Here is a 24,651-nt window from a genome sequence, read left to right as displayed (position 1 = left end):
ATGTTACAGTCATGTGAAAGCAGCTGCAGACTGAGTTGTGACTTTTGATTGCAAAAAACAATAATATTTAATTTCATGTGACCCCCGATTCCACTCACACCCTTGTCACTCAATGGTCTCAATCTGCCTTTGCTCCCTCTGTGGCTCCCCCATGTTGTTCCTTTCTATCGTTCTCTCTCTTACTCTCTATTTCTCTCCCTCTCTCACTCTCTCTCCCTCTCTCTTTTTCTTCTTGGTCTCTCTCTTTCACTCCCTCCCTCTCTCACTCTCACTCTCTTGCTGAATTCCAACAAGCCCCCCTAATACAGTACATTCACCAGTGGAGTCAAATTCAGCTTGACAGCGGTGCTGAGATTATGTCCAATTGTTGACCAAATCATCTATAACAGTTTGAAAGCTGTAAGAGCTGTGGGAGGTTGGGTGGTACAGCATTTTCCCATATTTCTGGCAACTTTTGGCAGTTTACATGGCTGTCTGGGTCAAATTTGGGTCTTAATCTGCCGCACACCCCTCCTCTCAACTGTGCAATGGAATGTTCCACTATATGTGGTTTTCAAGTCCTTGAGATTCGTTTCACTTCAAATTCTATGTCCGTGTCTGTGCTCCCTCACAGAGCTCCATCTGAATCTGATGGTTAGAAAGGCACAAAGTCGGTTGCTGTTACCCGCTTTACACCATGTCTGAAAAATATGTATATAGATTAAGCTATTCATATTGCCCGTATCATAATCATAACAGTCAATATACTAGCTGCTGACAAGGACATGTATTAAGTCTGGGGATTCTGTAACCCAAATAGGACATACAATATCTCACATCTGATCTGAAAGTAAAAAAAGTTTGTGCTGATGTAGAACAGTTTTAAATATATCTCTTCTAACATTAAGCGGACTTTCTTTGGATACTTTATATACTGGCTTACAAAAGACTTCCCAAACTCTGATCCTTATCATGAGCAAAAATGAAAATGGTGTCTTATATTTGACACCATTTACATGCTTGAGTACCCTGTATTTAAGGGTATATTAAGGGCACATTACAGGCCATTGCTAATGAAGAACACGGAGATGTCTGTTGATCGTCTCAGAGGTCAGCAGGTTAGCATTCCTCACCAGCCACCTGCATGGGCGGATTGGCTGAATGGCAATTCTGGCAAATGCCAGAAGGGCCGGACCATCTTTTATTGGGGTGGGCTGGTCGAAATTGACCCCAAAATGCGCTATATATACAAAAGTATGTGGACACACCTTCAAATTAGTAGATTTGGCTATTTCAGCCACACCCGTTGCTGACAGGTGTATAAAATCGAGCACACAGCCATGTAATCTCCATCGACAAACATTGGCAGTAGAATGGCCCGTACTGAAGAGCTCAGTGACTTTCAACATGGCACTGTCATAGGATGCCACCTCTCCAACAAGTCAGTTCGTCAAATTTCTGCCCTGCTAGAGCTGCCCCGGTCAACTGTAAGTGCTGTTATTGTGAAGTGGAAACATCTAGGAGCAACAACGGATCAGCCGCACAAAACGAACTGACGAGTCCTGAATCACGTAGTGCGTAAAAATCGTCTATCCTCGGTTGCAACACTCACTATCGAGTTCCAAACTGTCTCTGGAAGCAACCTCAGCACAAGAACTGTTCGTTGGGAGCTTCATGAAATGGGTTTCCATGGCCGAGCAGCTGCACACAAGCCTAACATCCCCATGCGCAATGCCAAGTGTCGGCTGGAGTGGTGTAAAGCTCGCTGTAATTGGACTCTGGAGCAGTGGAAACACTCCAGAAGAGTGGAGGCTGTTATAGCAGGTAAAGTGGGGACCAACTCCATATTAATGCCCATGATTTTGGAAGGAGCTGTTCGAGCAGGTGTCCACATACTTTTGGTCATGTAGTGCAGTGTTTCCCAACCAGGGGTACTAAGACCCCCTGGGGTACTTGGCCTATCCACAGAGGGTAAATGTTTATGTGGTTCTGAATCTCAGTCTCTTCAGCCCAGCGAGTGGGTTTATGAGCTTGTAGTAACGAGTGACTCCGCTTTCGGATTGCATTACATAGCCACCGCCTTTGGAGGCTGGAAAGTCCCACCTATTTCATTCGCTGAAAGGCCCGTCACTTGTTAGCAGTATTATACAGCCAAAACATTAAGGAACTGGCAGTCTCTCTTTCTCCTTCTCACTCCCTATTCTCTTCTATTGAATTATATGTAGCCTATTATTTAAACACTTAGCTAAGTGGGCAGGGGGTAACACATTACATTCTCTAATTGTAATTTTAAACTGGGTGGTTCGAGCCCTGAATGCTGATTGACTTACAGCCGTGGTATATCCGACCGTATAACACAGGTATGACAAAACATGTATTTTTACTGTTCTAATTACGTTGGTAACCAGTTTATAATAGCAATAAGGCACCTCAGGGGTTTGTATACCATGGCTAAGGGCTGTATCCAGGCACTCCGCGTTGCGTCGTGCGTAAGAATAGCCCTTAGCCGTGGTATATTGGCCATATACCACACCCCCTTGTGCCTTATTGCTTAAATATGTAGTTACACTGTTATATGGTAGTAAATAAGACAATGGTCATCTATAAGGCATGTATTTTAAGGGTCCATAATAAACCATTTATAAGGCATTCATAAATTGTGTTTAGCATTTATTTATAATTTCTCCCACATTAATAAACAATTTACTAATCATTAGAAAATTATTTTTGCATTCCCCAATCTAAAGTGAGTGCTATTTATACTTTATAAATACTTTATAAATGTTTTGAGTGACCAGTTTAATATCTCACAAAAAGATGGCCATGCCATTGGTAGACATTCCTGCAGTACCTGGTAAAATAACAAGCACACAAAACAGGATGTTCACGGAAATATATATGTACTGTATGCATGTGTGAATAACTAGCTAACTTACATTGACAAATGTGGGAGGAATAGTTCATAAATGGTGTGCAAACAGTTTGTAAATACCTTATAAAGTGTTAATTATGGACCCTTGAAATAAAATGTTACCCTAGGATGTTGCTGGGCCCAGCACAGGCAGTGTGGTCCCTGGTCTTCTGGTCCCAGTGATGCTAGACACATGTACTGCCAGGTTTTTTATATTTTGGCTCTATATTATATACAGTGCCTTCAGAAAGTATTCAAACCCGCTGACTTTTTCCACATTTTGTTGTGTTACAGCCTGAATTTAAAATGGATTAAATTGAGATTTAAACCACAAAATGTCAAAGTGAAATTATGTTTTTCAAAATGTTTACAGATTAATTGCAAGCCTAAATAAGTTCAGGAGTAAAAATGATCTAACAAGTCACATAATAAGTTGCATGGACACACTCTTTGTGCAATAATAGCGTTTAACATGATTTTTGAATGACTACCTCATCTCTGTACCCCACACATACAATTATCTGTAAGGTCCATCATTCGAGCAGTGAATTTCAAATTTCAAAACACAGATTCAACCACAAAGACCAGAGCGGTTATCCAATGCCTCGCATAGAAGGGCACATATTGGTAGATGGGTAAAAAAAAATCAACAGACAATGACTATCCTTTTGAGCAGGGTGAAGTTATTCATTACACTGGATGGTGTATCAATAAACCCAGTCACTACAAATATACAGGCATCCTTCCTAAATCACTTGCCGGAGAGGAACAAAACCGCTCAGGGATTTCACCATGAGGCCAATGCTGACTTTAAAATAGTTACAGAGTTTAATGGCGGTGATAGGAGGATGGATCAACAGCATTGTAGTTAGGCAAGTCAGTTAAGAACAAATTCTTATTTACAATGACGTCCTACCCCAGCCAAACCCTAACCCGCATGACACTGGGCCAATTGTGCGCCGCCCTCCACAATACTAACCTAACATACAAGCCAGCCACACTAATGTGTTGGAGGAAACACGGTACAACTGGCGACCGTATCAGCATGCACGCGCCCGGCCCACCACAGGAGTCGCTAGAGCGCGATGGGACAAGGACATCCCGGCTGGCCAAACCTTCCCCTAACCCAGACGACGCTGGGCTAATTGTGCGCTGCCTCATGGGTCTCCCGGTCGCGGCCGGGATCAGTGCTGTGCCTTAGACCGCTGCGCCATTCGGGAGGCCCCAGCAATTCACTTTTGGTCCTGAATACAAAGTGTTCCTACTTACATGTACAAATTACCTTGACTAACCTGTACCCCCACACATTGACTTGGTACCGGTACCCCCTGTATATAGCCTCATTATTGTTATTTTATTGTGTTACTTTTTTATTTATTTAGTCAACATTTTCTTAACCAACAATGCAGTTCAAGAAATAGAGTTAAGGGCTTGTAAGTAAGCATTTCACGGTAAGGTCTACACCTGTTGTATTCGGCGCATGTGACAAATAAAATTTGATTTGATTAGATTTTTATGTTTGGGGCAAATCCAGTAGAACACATTACTGAGTTGCACTCTCCACATTTTCAGACATAGTGGTGTCTGCATCATGTTATGGGTATGGTTGTAATCGTTAAGGATTGGGGAGTTTTTCAGGATAAAAAGAAAGAGAATAGAGCTAAGCACAGGCAAATTCCCAAAGGAAAACCTGGTTCAGTCTGCTTTAACCCGACAACGGGAGAGGAATTCACCTTTCAGCATGACAATACACTGGAGTTGCTTAGCATGAAGACAGTGGCCGAGTTACAGTTTTGAGTTAAATCTGCTTGAAAATCAATGGTAAGACCTGAAAATGGTTGTCTAGCAATGATCAACAATCAATGTGACAGACATAAAAGAACTATGAAAAGAATAATTGGCAAATGTTGCACATTCCAGGTGTGAGAAGCTCTTAGAGACTTACCCAGAAAGACTGACCGCTGTAATTGCTATTAAAGGTGATTCTAACGTATTGACTCAGGGGGTTGAATACTTATTTAATCAAGATATTTTAGTGTTCTATGATTCACCATTTTTTATTACAAATGTTTAAAAAAAAATCAATGTTGGCAGAGTATTTTGAGTAGATCGTTGACAAAAAATGACAATTAAATCAATTTTAATCCCACTTTGTAACACAACAAAATGTGGAAAAAGTCAAGGGGTGTGAATAGTTTCTGTAGGTACTGTATGTAATAGTAATTTACTGTTAGGATAGGGGGGACATGTATGGCAGCCAGGCACTTGTATTTGTAATGTAAGTACACTGAAGAAAAATATAAATGCAACATGTAAAAAACATTAATGAGCTGAAATGAAAGATCCTAGAAATGTTCCATATGCACAAAATACTTATTTCTCTAAAACATTTTGCACAAATTTGTTTACATCCCTGTTAGTGAGCATTTCTCCTTTGCCAATATAATCCATCCACCTGACAGGAAGCTGATTAAACAGCATGATCATTACACAGGTGCACCTTGTACTGGAGACAGTTAAATGCCACCCTAAAATGTTAAGTTTTGTCACACAACACAATGCCACAGATGTCTCAAGTTTTGAGGGAGCGTGCAATTGGCACAATGACTGCAGGAAAATCCATCAGAGCTGGTGCCGAAGAATTTAATATTCATTTTGGCCTTTTTGGCACTGCAGTTTGACGCCGTAACCGACTTCAGTGGACAAAGGCTCACTTTCGATGGCCACTCTGGAGAAGTGTGCTCTTCACAGATGAATCCCGGTTTCAGATGGCAGACCGCGTGTATGGCGTTGTGTGGGCGAGCAGTTTGCTGATGTCAACATTGTGAACAGAGTGCCCCATGGGGTTATGGTATGGGCAGGCATAAGCTATGAACAACGAACACAATTGCATTTTATCGATGGCATTTTGAATGCACATAGATACCATGACGAGATGCTGAGGCCCATTGTCGTGCCATTCATCCGCTGCAATCACCTCATGTTTCAGCATGATAATGCACGGCCCCATGTCGCCAGGATCTGTACACAATTCCTGGAAGCTGAGCATGTTTGGGATGCTCTGGATCTACATGTACGACAGCATGTTCCAGTTCCCACCAATATCCAGCAACTTCGTACAGCCATTGAAGAGGAGTGGGACAACATTCCACAGGCCACAATCAACAGCCTGATCAACTCTATACATTTTTTTTACATTTTAGTAATTTAGCAGACGCTCTTATCCAGAGCGACTTACAGTAGTGAATGCATACATTTCATTTCATTTCATGCAGTAGTGTTCGAATGCATACATTTCATTACATTTCATGCATTTTTTGTTTTTGTACTGGCCCCCCGTGGGAATCCAACCCACAACCCTGGCATTGCACACACCATGCTGGCGTTGCAAACACCATGCTCTACCAACTGAGCCACAGTTGGTAGAGCATGCGAAGGAGATGTGTTGCGCTGCATGAGGCAAATGTTGGTCACACCAGATACTGACTGGTTTTCTGATCCAAGCCCCTACCTTCTTTTTTAAGGTATCTGTGACCAGCAGATGCATATCTGTATTCCCAGTCATGTGAAATCCGTAGATTAGGGCATATTGCATTTATTTCAATTGACTGATTTCCTTATATGAAGTGTAACTCAGTGAAACCTTTGAAATTGTTGCATATTGCGTTTATATTTTTGTTCAGTGTAGTTAGGCTTTCATAAGGTATTATGAGCCATTGGTCATCTATTAGGCAGTAATTGTTCTTCTTTATCTAATAAATGTGTTTATTCATTCACAACAAGGATGTTGCTGTGCCCAGCACAGTACTGTGGGAAAGGATGTTAGGCTTAGCAGAGACAGCTCAGAGGTGAGTGCAGTGGAAGTAGGAAGAAAAGAGAGACACAGATGTTCCTTAATATGTTGACTCGACGTAATAGCAATTAACACTTAGAAGTGACAGACAGACAGAGTGACAACAGACAGACAGACAGACAGACAGACAGACAGACAGACAGACAGACAGACAGACAGACAGACAGACAGACAGACAGACAGACAGACAGACAGACAGACAGACAGACAGACAGACAGACAGACAGACAGACAGACAGACAGACAGACAGACAGACAGACAGACAGACAGACAGACAGACAGACAGACAGACAGACAGACAGGACAGGACAGGACAGGACAGGCCAGGACAGAGTGACAGCAGAGAAGATGCAGAGACAGACTGCACAACAGAGAGGCAACAGCGGCAAAGTTATAGTGGTGAGTTGTATCTCCAGTGGTGCTTTTACATGTTGTTCTGGTTTTAAACATGAGCTGGTTAAAAAAGGAGGACTTTGTTTCACCATTCACTGGTACAGTAAAAGTTGAGAATTGCTGTACTATAGTGTACTGCAGCCATACTCAACTGGTGGACCACGCTCTGGATCTGGACCCAGAACGGGGTCAATACTGACCACGGGTCCCTTCTTAAAAAACTCAGTCAGGCCTTTAACTTACTGCTGCTGAGAAATGTAATAGTACAATGCACAAAGTTCAATATCGAAATGGGCAGTTTTCCTCCTATGTCATTCACTGACAGACCCTAGAGAGCTATTTTTAACCTGTCAGAAATGTCAAGTTGGTCAACTACTGGCCATGTTAGCTAGCTGGGTAAATTAGCTAACCAGCTATCTAAATATTGTAGTTATCATGGCCAGATTACATGCCCTGGGGCCTCGACCTCCAGGGGTACCGCATTTGATTTTGTTTAGTCACTCAGGTGTCCTAACACACATAACATGCATGCGGTGATGTGGGCTGGTGTGGCTAAAATGCCAGGGCTGAATTTTTGTCCCAGTCCACCCCTGGCCACCTGTTGTTTCTCTCCAGTTTCTTATCAATGGAAATTATTAGCCATAATCCCCAGTGTATTATCTAGCTTCAGTCCGCTAGTTTAGATTACACATCCCGTAATTGGCACTCCTCGCCGAGACATGGGTGTGGATTGAAAAACGAACCATGTTACAAGTTCATGTGAAACCTATCACTGTCACGTCCCCTGTCCCTGTATTATTCCTGAGATAATTACATTTAAAACATTGTTTTGGCTTGTGTTTTCCCCATTTACCCAACTGTGTCGTCAGGGTTCTTATAATATGTGTGAGGGGCTGGATGAGGTATCGGATGATGTCTGAAGGATCAGGGAGGGTGTTTCTACTCATGTCATCAGCATCATGTCATCCAATCAGCTCAGGCCAGTCTTAGCAAAGTACGTTAGGCCTGAAGTACATTAGGCCTCCCACAGAACTCCATCTAACAAACACATGGGGGATCTGAAAATCCACCTTTAGGTTCGATTATTATTTTTACAGGATTGTCACTGAGCAATGTTGTAATGGGTGTGTCTCTGACCCTAGTCCGAGTAATAGCTCCATTAGCTAATAAAACACGAGTTTGTTATCGGGTTTCAAAGTGCACTGGAATCATGGGGGGGCCTTTCTGGATGACTGCCCTAGCTGTCATTGAATGTGTGAGACAATAGGAAGACGTGTGGCTCCTTAACTTCTGACCCTTGACCCAACCCCTCACTTCCGCTCGCAGGAGAGGCCTACATGAGACTGAACAAGCTGACCGATGCCGAGCACTGGTACAAAAAGTCCCTGAGAGCCAAGCCAGACCACATCCCAGCACACCTGACCTACGGCAAACTCCTCGCCCTCACGGTAAGTTGTTCTTCATCATCGTTAGCATCTTCTTCTTCTTTCGTATCCTTCTTCAGCTTCGCAAGTAGCCCGAGAGTCTGTATGCAGTTAATCAATGGCTTGTGCGGGCTTGTGTGAGGATAACATTGAATTTCTCAAGGTGCCCCATCGTCCTGTGGCGTTAGCTTCCTGATTGAAACCCATGTCACGACTGCCCTGTGTATTTTTAAGATCTTTTACCAAATCCCCGGACTAATTCTTAACAGGCACTCCATATTGAACCCTAATCAATGGCTCGAGCTAACTAACCAGCGTCTGAAACACATTAGCCCTGAGGAATCTCTGTGGAGTGGCTGATCTGATGTGCATCAACCTCTAACTCCAGACCCTGCTGCCTTTTGTGCCTCCTTCTGTGTCTCTGTGCACTCAGATGATATTGACCAAGGTCATGTGGTTGACCCGTGTTTGACTGAGGAGAAAGGCTGGTTTGTGTGCTGGGGGTAGTTCACTCCACAGGGTTCCAGAGTTCACAGGGAAGGGGTCATGTGGTGCACACAGTGAGCAGTGACAGATCGGGCCCAGGATGGTGTGTAGAAACAGGGAAAGAGGGGTGAAGGTGGTCCCCCTCTCCCCAGGCTGACGCCACTCTCTTCCAGGCAGCAGCCCAGCGTCTGGCCCCTGATGGAGGGACATGAATGTGTTCAAAGGTCCTGGGATGGGGATGAGCCCTCTGGAGTGCTTAAGAAGGACCAGGCCCTTCCTGTCTGTCTCCCCTCATTTCCAGTGCTTTACCGGAGCCCTTTTCAAGTCCCATTCAATTGTTGGGTCAGGACAATCAGGATAAATAAAGAAAACAGTATCTATTTGCCCTCATCACTTCTCGGCAAGCAAGGATACCTTTGATGGTGAACTTTATTGATTGGCAATAATGTTATCTGTGATAATAATGGCCATGGCCATTTTAATTTAATTCTGAACTAATGTGAAGCAAGAAATACAGTTGAAGTCGGAAGTTTACATACACCTTAGCCAAATACATTTAAACTCAGTTTTTCACAATTACTGACATTTAATCCTAGTAAAACTTCCCTGTCTTAGGTTAGTTAGGATCACCACTTTTTTTAGAATGTGAAATGTCAGAATAATAGTAGAGAGAATTATTTATTTCAGCTTTTATTTCTTTCATCACATTCTCAGTGGGTCAGAAGTTTACATACACTCAATTAGTATTTGGTAGCATTGCCTTTAAATTGTTTAACTTGGGTCAAATATTTTGGGTAGCCTTCCACAAGCTTCCCACAATAAGTTGGGTGAATTTTGTCCCATTCCTCCTAACAGAGCTGGTGTAACTGAGTCAGGTTCGTAGGCCTCCTTGCTCGCACACGCTTTTTCAGTTCTGCCCACAAATCTTCTATAGGATTGAGGTCAGGGCTTTGTGATGGCCACTCCAATACCTTGACTTTGTTGTCCTTAAGCCATTTTGCCACAACTTTGGAAGTATGCTTGGAGTCGTTGTCCATTTGGAAGACCCATTTGCGACCAAGCTTTAACTTCCTGACTGATGTCTTGAGATGTTGCTTCAATATATCCACATAATTTTCCACCCTCATGATGCCATCTATTTTGTGAAGTACACCAGTCCCTCCAGCAGCAAAGCACCCCCACAACATGATGCTGCCACCCCCGTGCTTCACAGTTGGGATGGTGTTCTTCGGCTTGCAAGCCTCCCTCTTTTTCCTTCAAACATAACGATGGTCATTATGGCCAAACAGTTCTATTTTTGTTTCATCAGACCAGAGGACATTTCTCCAAAAAGTACGACCTTTGTCCCCATGTGCAGTTGCAAACCGTAGTCTGGCTTTTTTATGGCGGTTTTGGAGCAGTGGCTTCTTCCTTGGTGAGCGGCCTTTCAGGTTATGTTGATATAGGACTCATATTACTGTAGCTATAGATACTTTTGCACCTGTTTCCTCCAGCATCTTCACAAGGTCCTTTGCTGTTGTTCTGGGATTTATTTGCACTTTTCGCACTAAAGTACGTTCATCTCTAGGAGACAGAACGTGTCTCTTTCCTGAGCGGTATGATGGCTGTGTGGTCCCATGGTGTTTATACTTGCGTACTATTGTTTATACAGATGAACGTGGTACCTTCAGGGGTTTGGAAATTGCTCCCAAGGATGAACCAGACGTCTACAATTTTTTTCTGAGGTCTTGGCTGATATCTTTTGATTTTTCCATGATGTCAAGCAAGGAGGCACTGAGTTTGAAGGTAGGCCTTGAAATATATCCACAGGTAGACCTCCAATTGACTCAAATGATGTCAATTAGCCTATCAGAAGCTTCTAAAGCCATGACATAATTTTCTGGAATTTTCCAAGCTGTTTAAAGGCACAGTCAACTTAGTGTATGTAAACTTCTGACCCACTGGAATTGTGTTTCAGTGAATTATAAGTGCCAAAACTATGGTTTGTTAACAAGAAATTTGTGGAGTGGTTGAAAAATGAGGTTTAATGACTCCAACCTAAGTGTATGTAAACTTCCGACTTGAAATGTATGTCAGTTCTGATTACATTTTATTAGAAAAAGAATGTATTAAGGGGAAACTAGAGTATTCAGTATTTATCCCTAAATGTATCCATGATCTAATTGTACATGTTGAACAAAACTGTGGTGAGCTGAGTAGTGTGTTTAAATAACAGTTTTGCAGGTATTTAAGAGAAAAGTTATTTCTTAACCCTTTGACACATACCAACAAACAAGTGTGATCATTCTACAGTGGTTCCTGCAGCGTACGCTCAAACTGGTGTGATCATTCTACAGTGGTCCCTGCAGCGTACTCTCAAACCGGTGTGATCATTCTACAGTGGTTCCTGCAGCGTACTCTCAAACCGGTGTGATCATTCTACAGTGGTTCCTGCAGCGTACTCTCAAACCGGTGTGATCATTCTACAGTGGTTCCTGCAGCGTACGCTCAAACCGGTGTGATCATTCTACAGTGGTCCCTGCAGCGTACTCTCAAACCGGTGTGATCATTCTACAGTGGTCCCTGCAGCGTACTCTCAAACCGGTGTGATCATTCTACAGTGGTCCCTGCAGCGTACTCTCAAACCGGTGTGATCATTCTACAGTGGTCCCTGCAGCGTACTCTCAAACCGGTGTGATCATTCTACAGTGGTCCCTGCAGCGTACTCTCAAACCGGTGTGATCATTCTACAGTGGTCCCTGCAGCGTACTCTCAAACCGGTGTGATCATTCTACAGTGGTCCCTGCAGCGTACGCTCAAACCGGTGTGATCATTCTACAGTGGTTCCTGCAGCGTACTCTCAAACCGGTGTGATCATTTTACAGTGGTCCCTGCAGCGTACTCTCAAACCGGTGTGATCATTCTACAGTGGTCCCTGCAGCTTACTCTCAAACCGGTGTGATCATTCTACAGTGGTCCCTGCAGCGTACGCTCAAACCGGTGTGATCATTCTACAGTGGTTCCTGCAGCGTACTCTCAAACCGGTGTGATCATTCTACAGTGGTCCCTGCAGCTTACTCTCAAACCGGTGTGATCATTCTACAGTGGTTCCTGCAGCGTACGCTCAAACCGGTGTGATTAGAACACTTATTTAGATCGTCCAGTTTCGATTGACGCAACAGTCAGCATTTGAGCTGGCCACACTGTTTTTTCACAGAAACATTTTGCACAAACACAGCCCTTACAAAGCTATGTCCTGAATGTGACCAGTGTATTTTTGATGGCACTATTCAGACATACATAGAAGTAGCGACAGCATAACACAATCCTCCAAACCCGGAAAATGTAGGCTATATTAGTCCTAGCGCTAACTGGGGAAAGATTGACGTAACATAAGCAGTCATATTTAGCTAACTCTTATAATAATTGAGTAAAACACTTTCAAAAAAATCGAAAGTAATCCGACGATGGGTAGTTTGTGCACTCCACAATGTTTGTTTTTTCGCGTAAACCAAAGATAAGAAGAGGAGACAAAATTAGTTTGCAGTATGTAATTATATTGAAGGGGGTGTGTCGTTTACCATCATTCACTTCCCTTCATGCACTTCCAGAAGTTTACTTGAAAGATGAGTGAAACATTCCTTCACCTTGATTATAACATGTTTGGTCTGAAAGACCTTTACGTGACACCCAGAAGGCATTGTATAATGTCAACAAACATGGTGCCAAACATAGCTTGCAAATAGCTTAACTCATCATACAACCTTCAAAAAAGTATTTTACACACATCATAGGTGTCCATTACAATATATACAATAATCAGAATGCATGATTTGTCACCAGTACTTGAAAATGTGAATAAAACTGTAAATACATTATGCTCCATTCATACTCTATGCTACAGTAGAAACGCCAACACGATATTTACATTTACATTTACATTTAAGTCATTTAGCAGACGCTCTTATCCAGAGCGACTTACAAATTGGTGCATTCACCTTATGATATCCAGTGGAACAACCACTTTACAATGCCAGAGCACCCCAATGAAAATAAGGCACTTACTTTGATAGGAACGCACACATATCCAAAGTTATTATTTGTAAGGAAAACAATTGTGAAGGCAATGCGAGCGCCGGCCAGAAAATGTGCCAGGGGGAAAAAGTTTGTGCAAGACTGCGCAAATGTCTGCATACTTGATCTGCGGAAACACTGGGGAAGTGCTTGGGCTCTCTTTGAAGAGAGAAGTTTGTCCGGCTCAGTAAAGCCTATCACATTTTGGAACAGTGAATGCATTCTGACATCACATCAGGGGCGGAAATCGCGGGGGGGACGGGGGGGACACGACCCCCCCATCCTGGGAAAAATATGATTTGTCCCCCCCAATATATCACTGAAACGTAACTATGTAATTTAAATAATATTAATAATACGCAATGAAAGCAATTGTGCTGATTATAGACACTTAATAGCGCGTTTTAAGTTTCAAAGATTGCGACCCCCCACCCTTTTCCTCACAATGGTTTGATCCACTGGCAAGGTAACAGAGGGGTCGTAGCCACTGTCTGAAAGGCACTCAATGAACGTAACTGACGTGAGGTTAATCCAGTCAATCGCGCACACACACTAGCTGAATATGCAGAGCTAGCGCGCAAATATTAACTATTAAGCTAGCTAGTACCTATTCCATTTATGTGGCCTCGTCAAAGATGGAATCTTTGCTATCGTCAATTTATTCTGAGATCAGCATGCAGATGATCTAAGTTAGTGCTTCAAAGTCCCTGTGATAAGGTTAGCGATAAACTGAAGTCCAAACTGAACAGAACTACACTCTCTTCTACCATTGTCTTAAATATATTTAATGGTCTCGTTGCAAAAGCTAAATTGTCGCAAGGGAACTTTTATTTATTTATTTTATTTAACCCGGGTAGCAAAGATTATAGCAAACACCACTGAAACTGAATTGGTGCTCGCTAGCTTTGCAAATTCAGCTATTGTTGGAAGCCAGCCAATATGAAACAAACTATTAAAATTACAAAAGGTTGCAGCATATGTTGTGTAAATGGTAAACTCATACAGCTGTCAACTCTTGTCATTTTAATCCGTTTTACATTTGCTAGCTACCTTTTAGATCGAAGCCCAAATAGAATGATAAAAGATAAGATGATAGAAGCCCATCTCCTACTGTAAATAACCTACACACTGTGTGTGTGTGTGTAGCCAGCCAGCCAGGTAGAAAAATGGCAGAAAAATAAAAGACGGACATCAGAGTATTTTTCAGTACACCAAAACGCAAAGTAAGAACCCTAGTAGCCTAATATCTCAAAGACTAGTTGATAAAATGTTCATAAGAAAGAAATGAAATTCTAATGGAAATGTTTCACAATGATGTCATTAGGCAGAGCAGGCAACAGATGGCACACAGACAGCAGAGTTGGGGACAGATATGCAGGGACAGGGAGTTTCAGGTAAGTTTGTTGAGTCTTTGTTTGGCAACATTATGAAAGGTTCTACATTTTTTTAACTTGTAAAATAGGAACATAATTGGAAAATGCCATGGATACCCCCACTCTCAACTTAAACTGGTGACTGAACTAAGATTTGTTAAAGGCAATGGTATTGCTGTTGTGAGTAGTTGTGTAGTTTTGGGTACCGGTAGTTAGGAGTACGGCAAACACCTTATTTCTTTGGTTCCTCAATATACATTTACCATATTACAATGTAGGCTATGTGTTACAGCACTACTTTTGGTGTCCCCCTCAGGAATTGCTCTTGAGAAAATTTCATGTATTTGTCCCCCCCAAAGTTGATATCAGATTTTCGCCCCTGCATCACATGCATAAAAAACTCATGCTGGGGTGACCGTTAGCTGACACTAATTGGTAAGGATTAACAGAAGCCACTAGACACAATCTCTGAAACTTACATCTGTCACAGCATACACTGGCTGAACAACACTATCAAAAGAAGAAGAAAAATGGCAGGGAGGGTAAAACTCACTGAATCACTGGCCACTTTAATAATGGAACACTAGTCACTTTAATAATGGAACACTAGTCACTTTAATAATGTTTAAACGATGTTTACTTTGTGCCTTACTCATCTCATATGTATATATTGTCTTCTATTCTACTGTATTTTAGTCAATGCCAGTCCGACATTGCTCGATTGAATATTTTTATATTTCTTAATTCCATTCTTTTACTTTTAGATTTGTGTGTATTGCTGTGAATTGTCAGATACTACTGCACTGTTGGAGCTAGGAACACAACCATTTCGCTACACCCGCAATAACATCTGCTAAATATGTGTATGGACCAATTCCATTTGATTTGGTAAGGAGTGAGAAGTAGATGTTGTTTTATTTAAGAAAGGGCTATTGATTTAGAGGAAAGTGGGGAGTTCCGAGCTCAGGGCCATGTGCCTCTCTTCTGGATCTCAGGCAAAGATAGACAACGGCCTCCTTTCTCCTCTGGGTGTAAATTATGGGATGAGGAGAGGAGAGCGCTGTCAGACTTACAGGCTAGCTAACCTTGAGATGATTTTGAAAGAACAGAGCATAGTGTAAAATGCAGTGGCCGAACCAGCCCCAGCACACATTTGTATCTAAAACGGCCCAGGTCTGTATGTTTATTTATTACATTTTTTTGCTTTTTGGTTATTGTATTGCTAGATATTATTACTGCACTGTTGGAGCTAGAAACATAAGCATTTTGCTGCACCTGCGATAACATCTGCAAATCTGTGTAAGTCTGTGCTGTCCTGTCAGAGGTCCTAGGTTCATATCCTGGCAGGGGTTTGTGAGTATGGAGAGGGGTAGTGGTGCATTGGGGGATGTGATTCGCTCGCTTATGGTGGAGGTTGGTGTCATTCGAAGATATGCACCGTGGTGGTGGGTGTTATTGAACTCAGTCATTCACAAGTAATTTCCGGGCCTAGTGTGATGCAGGCTCCATTCATAATTACCTCGGTGGCTGCCAGAGCGGCAATACACATCTGTTCCGCGTCGGATGTCACCGGGAGATTAGGGGGTCAACACTAACAATAAATACAGTATGTGTGAAAACAGGATATTGCACCTCCGTAATCAGTTGATACTGAATAGGAAGTGGATATGGGTGGCAGGGATTTTTTTCATATTGTTTCTCCACCTTAGTAAACAGCCCCTTCACCAAACAGTCCCAGAGAGAGAGAAAGAGAGAGAGAGAGAGAGAGAGAGAGAGAAAGAGAGAGAGAGAGAGAGTTTCTTCCAAACACTGCAGACTGTCAGGCCGTCCATCAAACATAGTTATTAAGATGCTTTCTTTCTGCTGCTCTTACTGTGTTTGCTGTTACTGTGTTTGCTGCACAGCCAGGTTTAGAGCATTGGCTACATATTAGAGGTCTTCACGGGTCCAGAAAGTTGGACTTGTTCTGAAATGGTCCTGGGGCTTTCCCACCCAGAAACAATATGCATGAATTCATTTATTTTATATAGAGACCCTTTCTGAACGGACCCGATGACAACTAGACCCATTTTTTAACCTACTAAATTAACCAGAGCTGATAAAGGGGGAGAGGAGGGAGAGAGAGGTGCCGCTCTGGCAGACGGGGGAGGGGCATTATTGTGAGCGAGTGACACGGGGAACAGGGAGGGAGAGACAGCAACCAACCAAGCCGACTCGCGCTATAGTAGTTTAGCTGCCATAGCTAGTTTATTTATCATCAAATATGATTACATAGTACCTGTCTTGACTGCATCAAACCGGGAGAAGCTAGTTAAGCTAGCTAACGTTAGGTAGCTAGGCTAATTGAGGCTGCAGTGCATGACTTTTCTCAACCTACAGTTACAAATAACAACAACTCCATTCAGAATATTAAGTAGCAGCCTACCTGTTGGCTCTTGGTCGTTGTAGCCTATCCTTCTCCTTTAACTTTTAATTCTGTCATTTTAATTCCATCTTCCATTGTTTAGATATCTGGAGGCTCTATGATTATTGCTGCTTTGATGACTTATGATTGGCCAACAACAACAAGACACAGGTGCCATGCTCCACTCTCGTAAAAAGCAAGAGCAGCAGCATAGATGATAACATTTCCATCTTTCTCTCTACTGCAGATTTCACATTCAAATCTGTACTGGCCCTTCCGTCAGTTAACCTCTCCAGCGTCTCATCCCGTCAGCGGGATCAAAATCCAGCGAAAAATCATATCGCCAATTAGCATTAAAAAAAAATCATAATTTAAAAAAATATATATATATTATTATTATTTTTTTTTATAGATACACCTCTCCTGAATCGACCCACGTCGTCCGATTTCAAAAAGGTTTTACAGGAAAAGCAAATCATTAGATTATGTTAGATGAGTCCATCGTAAAAAGCAGCTTCATAGCCATTTTCCGACCAACCACTTGCATCACATATAATCAAAAAACAGCTAAATGCAGCACTAACCTTTTACAAACTTCATCAGATGGCACCCCTAGGACATCATGTTATACAATGCATGCATTCTTTTGTTCAATAAAGGTCATATTTATATATAAAAACAGCATTTTACATCGGCGTCTGACGTTGACTAAATAATTTCCCCTCAAATGCGTCCCGGTAAACAATGCTACAATTCCCTAAATTACTATCCGATAACGATTTTTTAAATTTATATTGTCAATCTAACATTTATAGATGAATATCTCTTGAGAACACCTGTCATACCAGATTTTAAATTAACTTTACTGGGTAATCACACTTTGCGATAAAAGGAGATGCGATACTCAGAAAATGAGCTAATATACAGAGCTCGGCGCCATCTTGGAAACAATCGCATGTCACATCTCATCTTGTATAATATTGTCAATAATCGCCTACCTTTAGTTGTCTTCATCAGAAAGCATCCCAGGTCCACAACAGATGTATTTTCGGTCGAAAAAGTCCATACTTCACGTTCCATTAGCCTGCTGTTGGTCGCGCGTCCTAGGGCTCTCTCCAAGCGCAGGGCTGAAGTTCCGGATAAAATGAGATTCTCCCGCCTGTAGGTTCGTTCAAACATGTCAAACGTTGTAAAACATTAATCTTCAGGGCCTGTAACACCAAGAGAGCCAATAAGATTCGAGGGGGATGATTTCATTGCCTTTAAAACCGTTTCCAAAGGTGGGGGTAGACATGGCCGCCGGCGTCATAATGGTGATGGCCCATCCCCTGTGACCAATTTCCAACGCGTCTCATTCACTGAGTTTCGACTGTATAAGGCTCAAACCACTGTGAAAAGACTGGCGACATCTAGTGGAAGCAATAGGAAGTGCTCACTGAACCATGGTTAACGGTGTGATTTATAGGGAAAGATGAGAAGTCGAGTCCACAATTCTGAATTCCACTTCCTGTTTCAATCGGTCTCGGGGTTTTGACTGCCATTTGAGTTCTGTTATACTCACAGACACCATTCAAACAGTTTTAGAAACTTTAGGGTGTTTTCTATCCATATATAATAAGTATATGCATGCCCTAGCTTCTGAGTTTGATTAGTAGGCCGTTGAAAATGGGAATGATTTTTTTTCAAAATGCGCTGTGGCGCCCCCTATCCTAGGGTATCCTCAAGAGGTTTTAAAGGAGAAGTTTTATTTTTACAACCAAATCTCTATTTTTGATGTAAATGACATATTATAGAAGGGTCCAGAAACCTTTTTATGTTTAAACCTTTCACATGTTTTAGAGAAACTTACCCCAAACAGCAAATCAGTTCCTCATCCTCGTTGTGTAGTATGGGGGAGAAAAAAAGACAAAAAAATGCTCCAAAAACATTCAAATACATCATTTTAGAAATGGCAAAGCTCTCACAATAGTGATGCAGGTCTTCAGATGTTGTACACATGAAACTGTGTCATTCCGAACATTATTTGCAACGTTATATTGCATTTTGTTTCAATGCCTCTTCGTCCATATTACAGGTAACTTCCAAAATAAAGGAAACACTTGAGTAAATGAGGGATATGAAGTATATTGAAAGCATCGGGTCTCGGTTTTTTGGGTACAGGTGGATCCGTGATGACCTCTACTACATACAAACCGCCACACTAAATATAGTTTTGATCTGGATACCTGACAGTTGTGAGAGGGAAAGCTAATGGGCTCAAGTGTTGAAATTATGCAGCTGGATTTCATTCAACAATCTGCTCAGAGAACTCCAAAGACTGATAAGGCAAAGCATGGATTCAAAAAGATGAGAACATCAATGGAGTCATTTTTCATCAGTAAAGAGAGTTCCTCACATCTCAGTCAAACCTGCAATGTATGTACCTCATACACTGTAGATTCTCTATCAATATTGTGAAATGAACATTAGACTATCCGGGTCCATTCAAAACCACACGCACAATGAGAGCCAGTGCATTAAATTGTTATAACGTGGTTTCCTGCCAGACATTTTGTCTGAACTTGAGTAAACAGAAATATGTTGATGTATGACTATTCCAGCTGCTCCTCAGCTGAGTGCTTTGTACTATTTGTGAATTTGAGTGTGAAAGCATACAGAAATAATGCCTTTCACACTGGATCTATTACTGTCACTTTCACGCCTTGAGCTGCATTTAACATACTTATTGCTCGTAAAATGTTCCATCATATCAATGAATAATACACTCAAACATTTACACTTGTGGATACTTGTTGAGTTATTGAAGGTCAGCCCAGTGAAAAATGGAGGCATGTATTTATACAGTGTTTTGATGTGTGTATTTTCTGTCATTTCTGTAATTTACGGCTCATCTGTAAAAGAGACCTTGGTCTCAGTATGATTCCCTAATAAAGTAAAGGTGAAATAAAATCCAGATCGGATTGCAGTGTTTAGATAAATGGCTTTTTTTAAAGACTTTGCAATTCAAATGTAGGAATTGTCTTCTTTCATTCTATATAATGGAATGCGTAAACATAATTTATTCTGGTTACTGGCTTATGTACTGTAAAATTAAGGGAGTCCTTGCTGCTTTTTTTTTTAACATAATCTAAAATGCTGTGGCATTTCTTATATTTAGATTTCTATAGGCAATGATTGATAACTGGCATTATGTTTATAGAATATAGATGTATTGTTTATCAGAGTGCAGCTGATACACAGATGAGCCCAGTGTTGTGTGCGTGAGACAGAGAGGCAGCTGTGCTGGCTGGAGCCTCTGTGTGTTAGCAGTGATTTGGTCCAGCTCTCTGAGGCCCCCGGGGGACTGGCTCCTCTGAGCCCCAATCTGTCATTGCTGCTGCTGCCCCTCATCAGGCTCGAGTAACCTAGCATGCCTCTCCACGTCCTCTCTCAAGATCTATGTCTCTATGTCCCCCGTACTGTGTGTGTGTGTGTGCATTTATATGTGTGTGTGCATGCGTGTGTGCGTGTCTGTTGTGTCTCGCTCTCTCAGCTGCAGTAGTTTGGCCACACACACCGCTTTTGTGGTCACACAAGTCTTATTTGTACAGATATAAGTGTGTTATGATTAAATGCTCAGACCAGGCAGTCAACTGTGCCAAGCATGACATTGTGTACTTTGAGCGTAAATCTTTCTTAGGATGACACAAGGTGTTAAAAGAATAATGTAGTTACATGTGTTTTATGTCTTCTTATTAAGATTTAATGTTACAGTTAGTTTGTGGCTTGGCAAAATCAGTTTTTACGTGTAAAATTATGTTTTTATATTGAAATTGACGGCATAGCAACGGCAGCAAATAGTGACAATGTATCTAATTAATCTCCCTTCTTAGGGTCAGAAGACTGAAGCAGAGAGGTACTTTCTGAAGGCCATCCAACTAGACCCCACTAAAGGAAATTGCTATATGCACTATGGTAAGTGGTACAGTTTGGGGTTTTGGGGTTTCTTTTGATTTACCAAAATTATATAAAGGTTATACTGTATACTATGGTTAATCTTCTGACATGCCATTGGCCACATTGAATCAACCAAATAGTGTACTTTTGCACTACAACAAAAAATATCTGTATGTTACACTGTTCTGACCTCATTCAACTCATGAGTTGAAATTCAAATTGAATTGGCTAAACCCCACAGGATGCAGAATTTTTATTTGCGTTTGAGTGGCAGGAAGTAGAATTGAATTCAGTGCAATTCAAAGAAATTCCACTCAGTCATAAAACATGAGCGTTTCATTAAATCTGACAGGTCACACTTCCAGATACCAAAGAATAAATAACTTTTCTCTGGAAACAATGTCCATATACTCTTTTAAACTTAGTGCTTAGAATAGACAATATTTCCACCAACCATTTCATTTGTTTGGCTTCTTTTTGAAGGCTTCAGGGTCAACTTGAGGGTTAAACTAATGCATTCTGGGAAATGAAGTATTCCCCCCCCATATTGAACAACATGTAAGTGATTATTGAAATATAATAACTTTGAATATTTGCTTACAGGTTTTGTTTTCCTTGATCATTCATTTTAAGAGTTTGTCCTGAAAATATTTTTTTTCAACAATACTGTAGGTATATAACGACATGTTTGATGTTTTATGTATAAGATGCATATTTTTATAGACTACACCTAATATAGAATAGAAGAGGTATTTGAATTTCATTGAATTTAATTATATTTCCTTTAATTCTAATTCTAATTCAAAATTGCAATTCTGTATCCTCTTTACTACTTGAATTGGATTTATACTTTTTTTTTCTATTAAATTCTGAATTGAGCCCAACCCCAAGAACAAGTCACTTCTCAAGACTACTCTCTCGCGGGTTTTTGAACCAAAGCCTACACACACACACACACACACACACACACACACACACACACACACACACACACACACACACACACACACACACACACACACACACACACACACACACACACACACACACACACACACGTCTTGATTGGATCCCTTCCAGGTAGTTAGCAATGCTGGCTGACCTCTCTTCCTGTATTAAGGTTGTGTACGTGGCTGGTTGGGGAGGATAGCGTGCGGGAATATTCACACTATTGACCAATGAAGATAAACCCCAATTTCCTCACATTGTTCTCAAATATGACATGTGCACAGACGTGGAAAGAAGGAACGTGACAGTTGACATGTCTTTTCTGCTGAACACCATTTGATCTCACGAGAAACAACCAATTTCATCTCTACTAAAGTCACTTCAAGTGTCCTCTTTTGAAATGTGGGTTTGAGAGCGAGTGCCAGCAGATGAATTTGTGGTAATGTACCGTGTGATCATTCTTTCGTAAAATGAAAGAATTTCCTTTATTTCTTGATATTTTAAGCAACAGCTTTCACATATTCTTAACCACTCCAATAAAACAAGAGTTGACATATTGAAATCTATCCCCTGCCATAGCAGTGTTTCTAACCTGGAGGTGCTCTGCAATACATTGGAAATCAGTCAGTGCCGAAGTGGTCTCTCCTTTACCTAAGACCTGTAGCAGCAAAATCTACATTTCATCCGCAGCTATTTAGGAAAATATGCTTGGTTTCCACCAGTGGTCTGGGAGCATTGTACAGTAGTGGAGCTCACCAAAACCAACATTCTATTAATTCCTCCACAAACCTGACCCTCTCCGAGAGGTCCGACCCCAGTTCATGCCCCCATCAGGGATCCACACTCTAGCCTCAATAGGATGGGCTACAAAGGCCCTGCTCTATAATTTCAGCTGCACCTCAGACATACAGAACTCCAGCCAGGCCCGACGCACATGTAAGAGAAACATACCTATCAAGATCCTCCTAATTGGACAAATGGACCTGAGCGATACCCAAAGAGCGATGGCCAAAGAGCGATGGTACGCTCTGCTTGTATCTTGTGTTTCAGCAAATCATTCGTCGGCCGGCCGCTGTCCGCCCCATCTCCGCGGGCCAAACACAATATTCCCAGCAACTATTCATCCCACTCTAGGAATACATCCACATACAGCATTTTAACTTGGAGTTTCTGTTCTCTCTGGCTGCTCCCAGGTCAGTTTTTGTTGGAGGAGTCTCGTCTGCTGGAAGCGGCTGAGATGGCGGAGAAGGCGGCGCGTCTGGACAGCGGAGAGTTTGATGTTGTCTTCAGTGCAGCCCACATGCTCAGGTGAGTGTTGGATGGGACGGACACACTGTGAGGGAGGGGAGGGAACAAGAGCTGGGGGAGGGAGGGAGAGCTTCTACGGTCTGTACACTTTATCCCAGGGATTACAGCGCTCTACTGCCAGTGTGATTTACTTGGCCGGCTGCTGTAATCCCCTTCTCTGTTGCTGCAGCGGTAGCCAGGGAGCTGCCATCTTGTCTTAGATCGCCACGCAGCTACGTGCCTGCCTCTGCACTCCCTCTGCTGTTTCTGGCTCATTCATGAAAAGCCGGTTTCAAATCAGAGCAAAGTTCAGCAGCGCGGCGTCTGACTCACAGTTCTCCTGGAAGCCGCAAGCTGTTGTGTTTGAGGCGCAAGCCGCAAGTGGAAATGTGTAAATAGAGGAACGTGCCAATTTACAGTATGCCACACAGACTGAGGGAGCTCTGCTTAGAGCCAACAATATTATATTTACTAGTTTGGAGATGTCCCTTGTTTAGACTTATTAGGGTAAATCAGGGTTTTTCTGTGTGAGAATTACTACTGCTGGCTGTGGGAAATTACGACTACTAAAACCGTTAATGCGATGTCTTGAATCATTGTGCTTCACTGAGGTAGTTTTTGCGGTTCACTTTCTTTACCAAAGACAGAAAGATGCTGTGTCATGCAGTGCTATATAATGTCTTTATCCAGCTGGTTTTCACATGGTGGCCCACTGTACAGCACTCTGATCCAGGGGGATGTGCAGCACCACCAGCTCAGCTGGCCATGCTTTACAGAGCCTCTTCCAGGGTCCGGAGCCCTGGCTGTTAAAGAGGGTCTCAGGCTGGGCTCAGCAAGGGGCTCCCCACCACTGCACTGGCATGGGGTCTCGCTCCTCTGGAACTCATGTTCTTTATGTGTTTGTCTTGGAACCAAGATGTGGAAAGCCCTCGGTTGGTGGGGGATACTAGTGAATCTGAATAGGGAGGGTGGGGGACTGGGCTTTCAGATGTGAAAACCTTCTCTTATTGCTCTCTGGGGCCCTTGGTCTTTGACAAGTTTACTTCCTCACTATCCATTTCCCCCGGCCTTCTTTAAACAATCAGCACGTTATTCCAAACCTTCGTCTACAGTAGGGCTACGGAGCAGCGGCATCAGCTGGCAGGCGAAGGGAAGGCTGGCTGAGTGCTATCTCCCAGGGGAATGTGCTAATGCTGCCCTTTAAGTGCTCAAATCCCTCTGCAAGCCAGACCCACCGTTCACTAGCTGTGTGATGTCACAACACTGTTCCAGGAAGCCAGACTTGTTTGACAGAAGGAACAAGGAACATTTGTGTAACGTTTGTGTCTTGTTGCTCGAGACAGATGGGCTCGCTGTAGTTAGTACACATATCGTACACTGGCTGTTGTTGCTGAAGCAATTTGTTCATAAAGTTTTTTTTTTTTTGAAACTGCGTTAGATGTACTGTAAGCAGTGCTGTCAGCTGTTTGACTTGTCTGCACTGGGGTTAATAAAGCATCTTTAGATTACCAACTGTCAGGGCTCGAAGACACAGGGCTTGGCGGTTGTGTTGCTGATGTGAAATATGTTCCAACATTGTTTCATCCAGGGAGTTCTTTATTTT

The 24,651-nt window shown here is 42.2% G+C and overlaps 1 protein-coding gene across 1 annotated transcript in view; it reads left to right on the top strand.

Moving 5' to 3' along the window:
- The window catches only part of tmtc2b (transmembrane O-mannosyltransferase targeting cadherins 2b), a 176,023-nt gene that overhangs the window by 130,027 nt on the left and 21,345 nt on the right, over positions 1–24,651 (top strand). Inside the window, exons 8-10 of the mRNA XM_014147934.2 lie at positions 8,464–8,585; positions 20,750–20,831; positions 22,955–23,069. Of these exons, the coding sequence (XP_014003409.1) occupies positions 8,464–8,585; positions 20,750–20,831; positions 22,955–23,069 (319 nt within the window). The remainder of the gene's footprint in view (positions 1–8,463; positions 8,586–20,749; positions 20,832–22,954; positions 23,070–24,651) is intronic.

Source organism: Salmo salar, chromosome ssa16, assembly GCF_905237065.1.
Source record: "Salmo salar chromosome ssa16, Ssal_v3.1, whole genome shotgun sequence".
In the NCBI taxonomy this organism is placed as follows: Eukaryota; Metazoa; Chordata; class Actinopteri; order Salmoniformes; family Salmonidae; genus Salmo; species Salmo salar.
The sequence above is the reverse complement of the archived record's forward strand: the minus strand, read 5'-3'. Positions and strand labels throughout refer to the sequence as shown.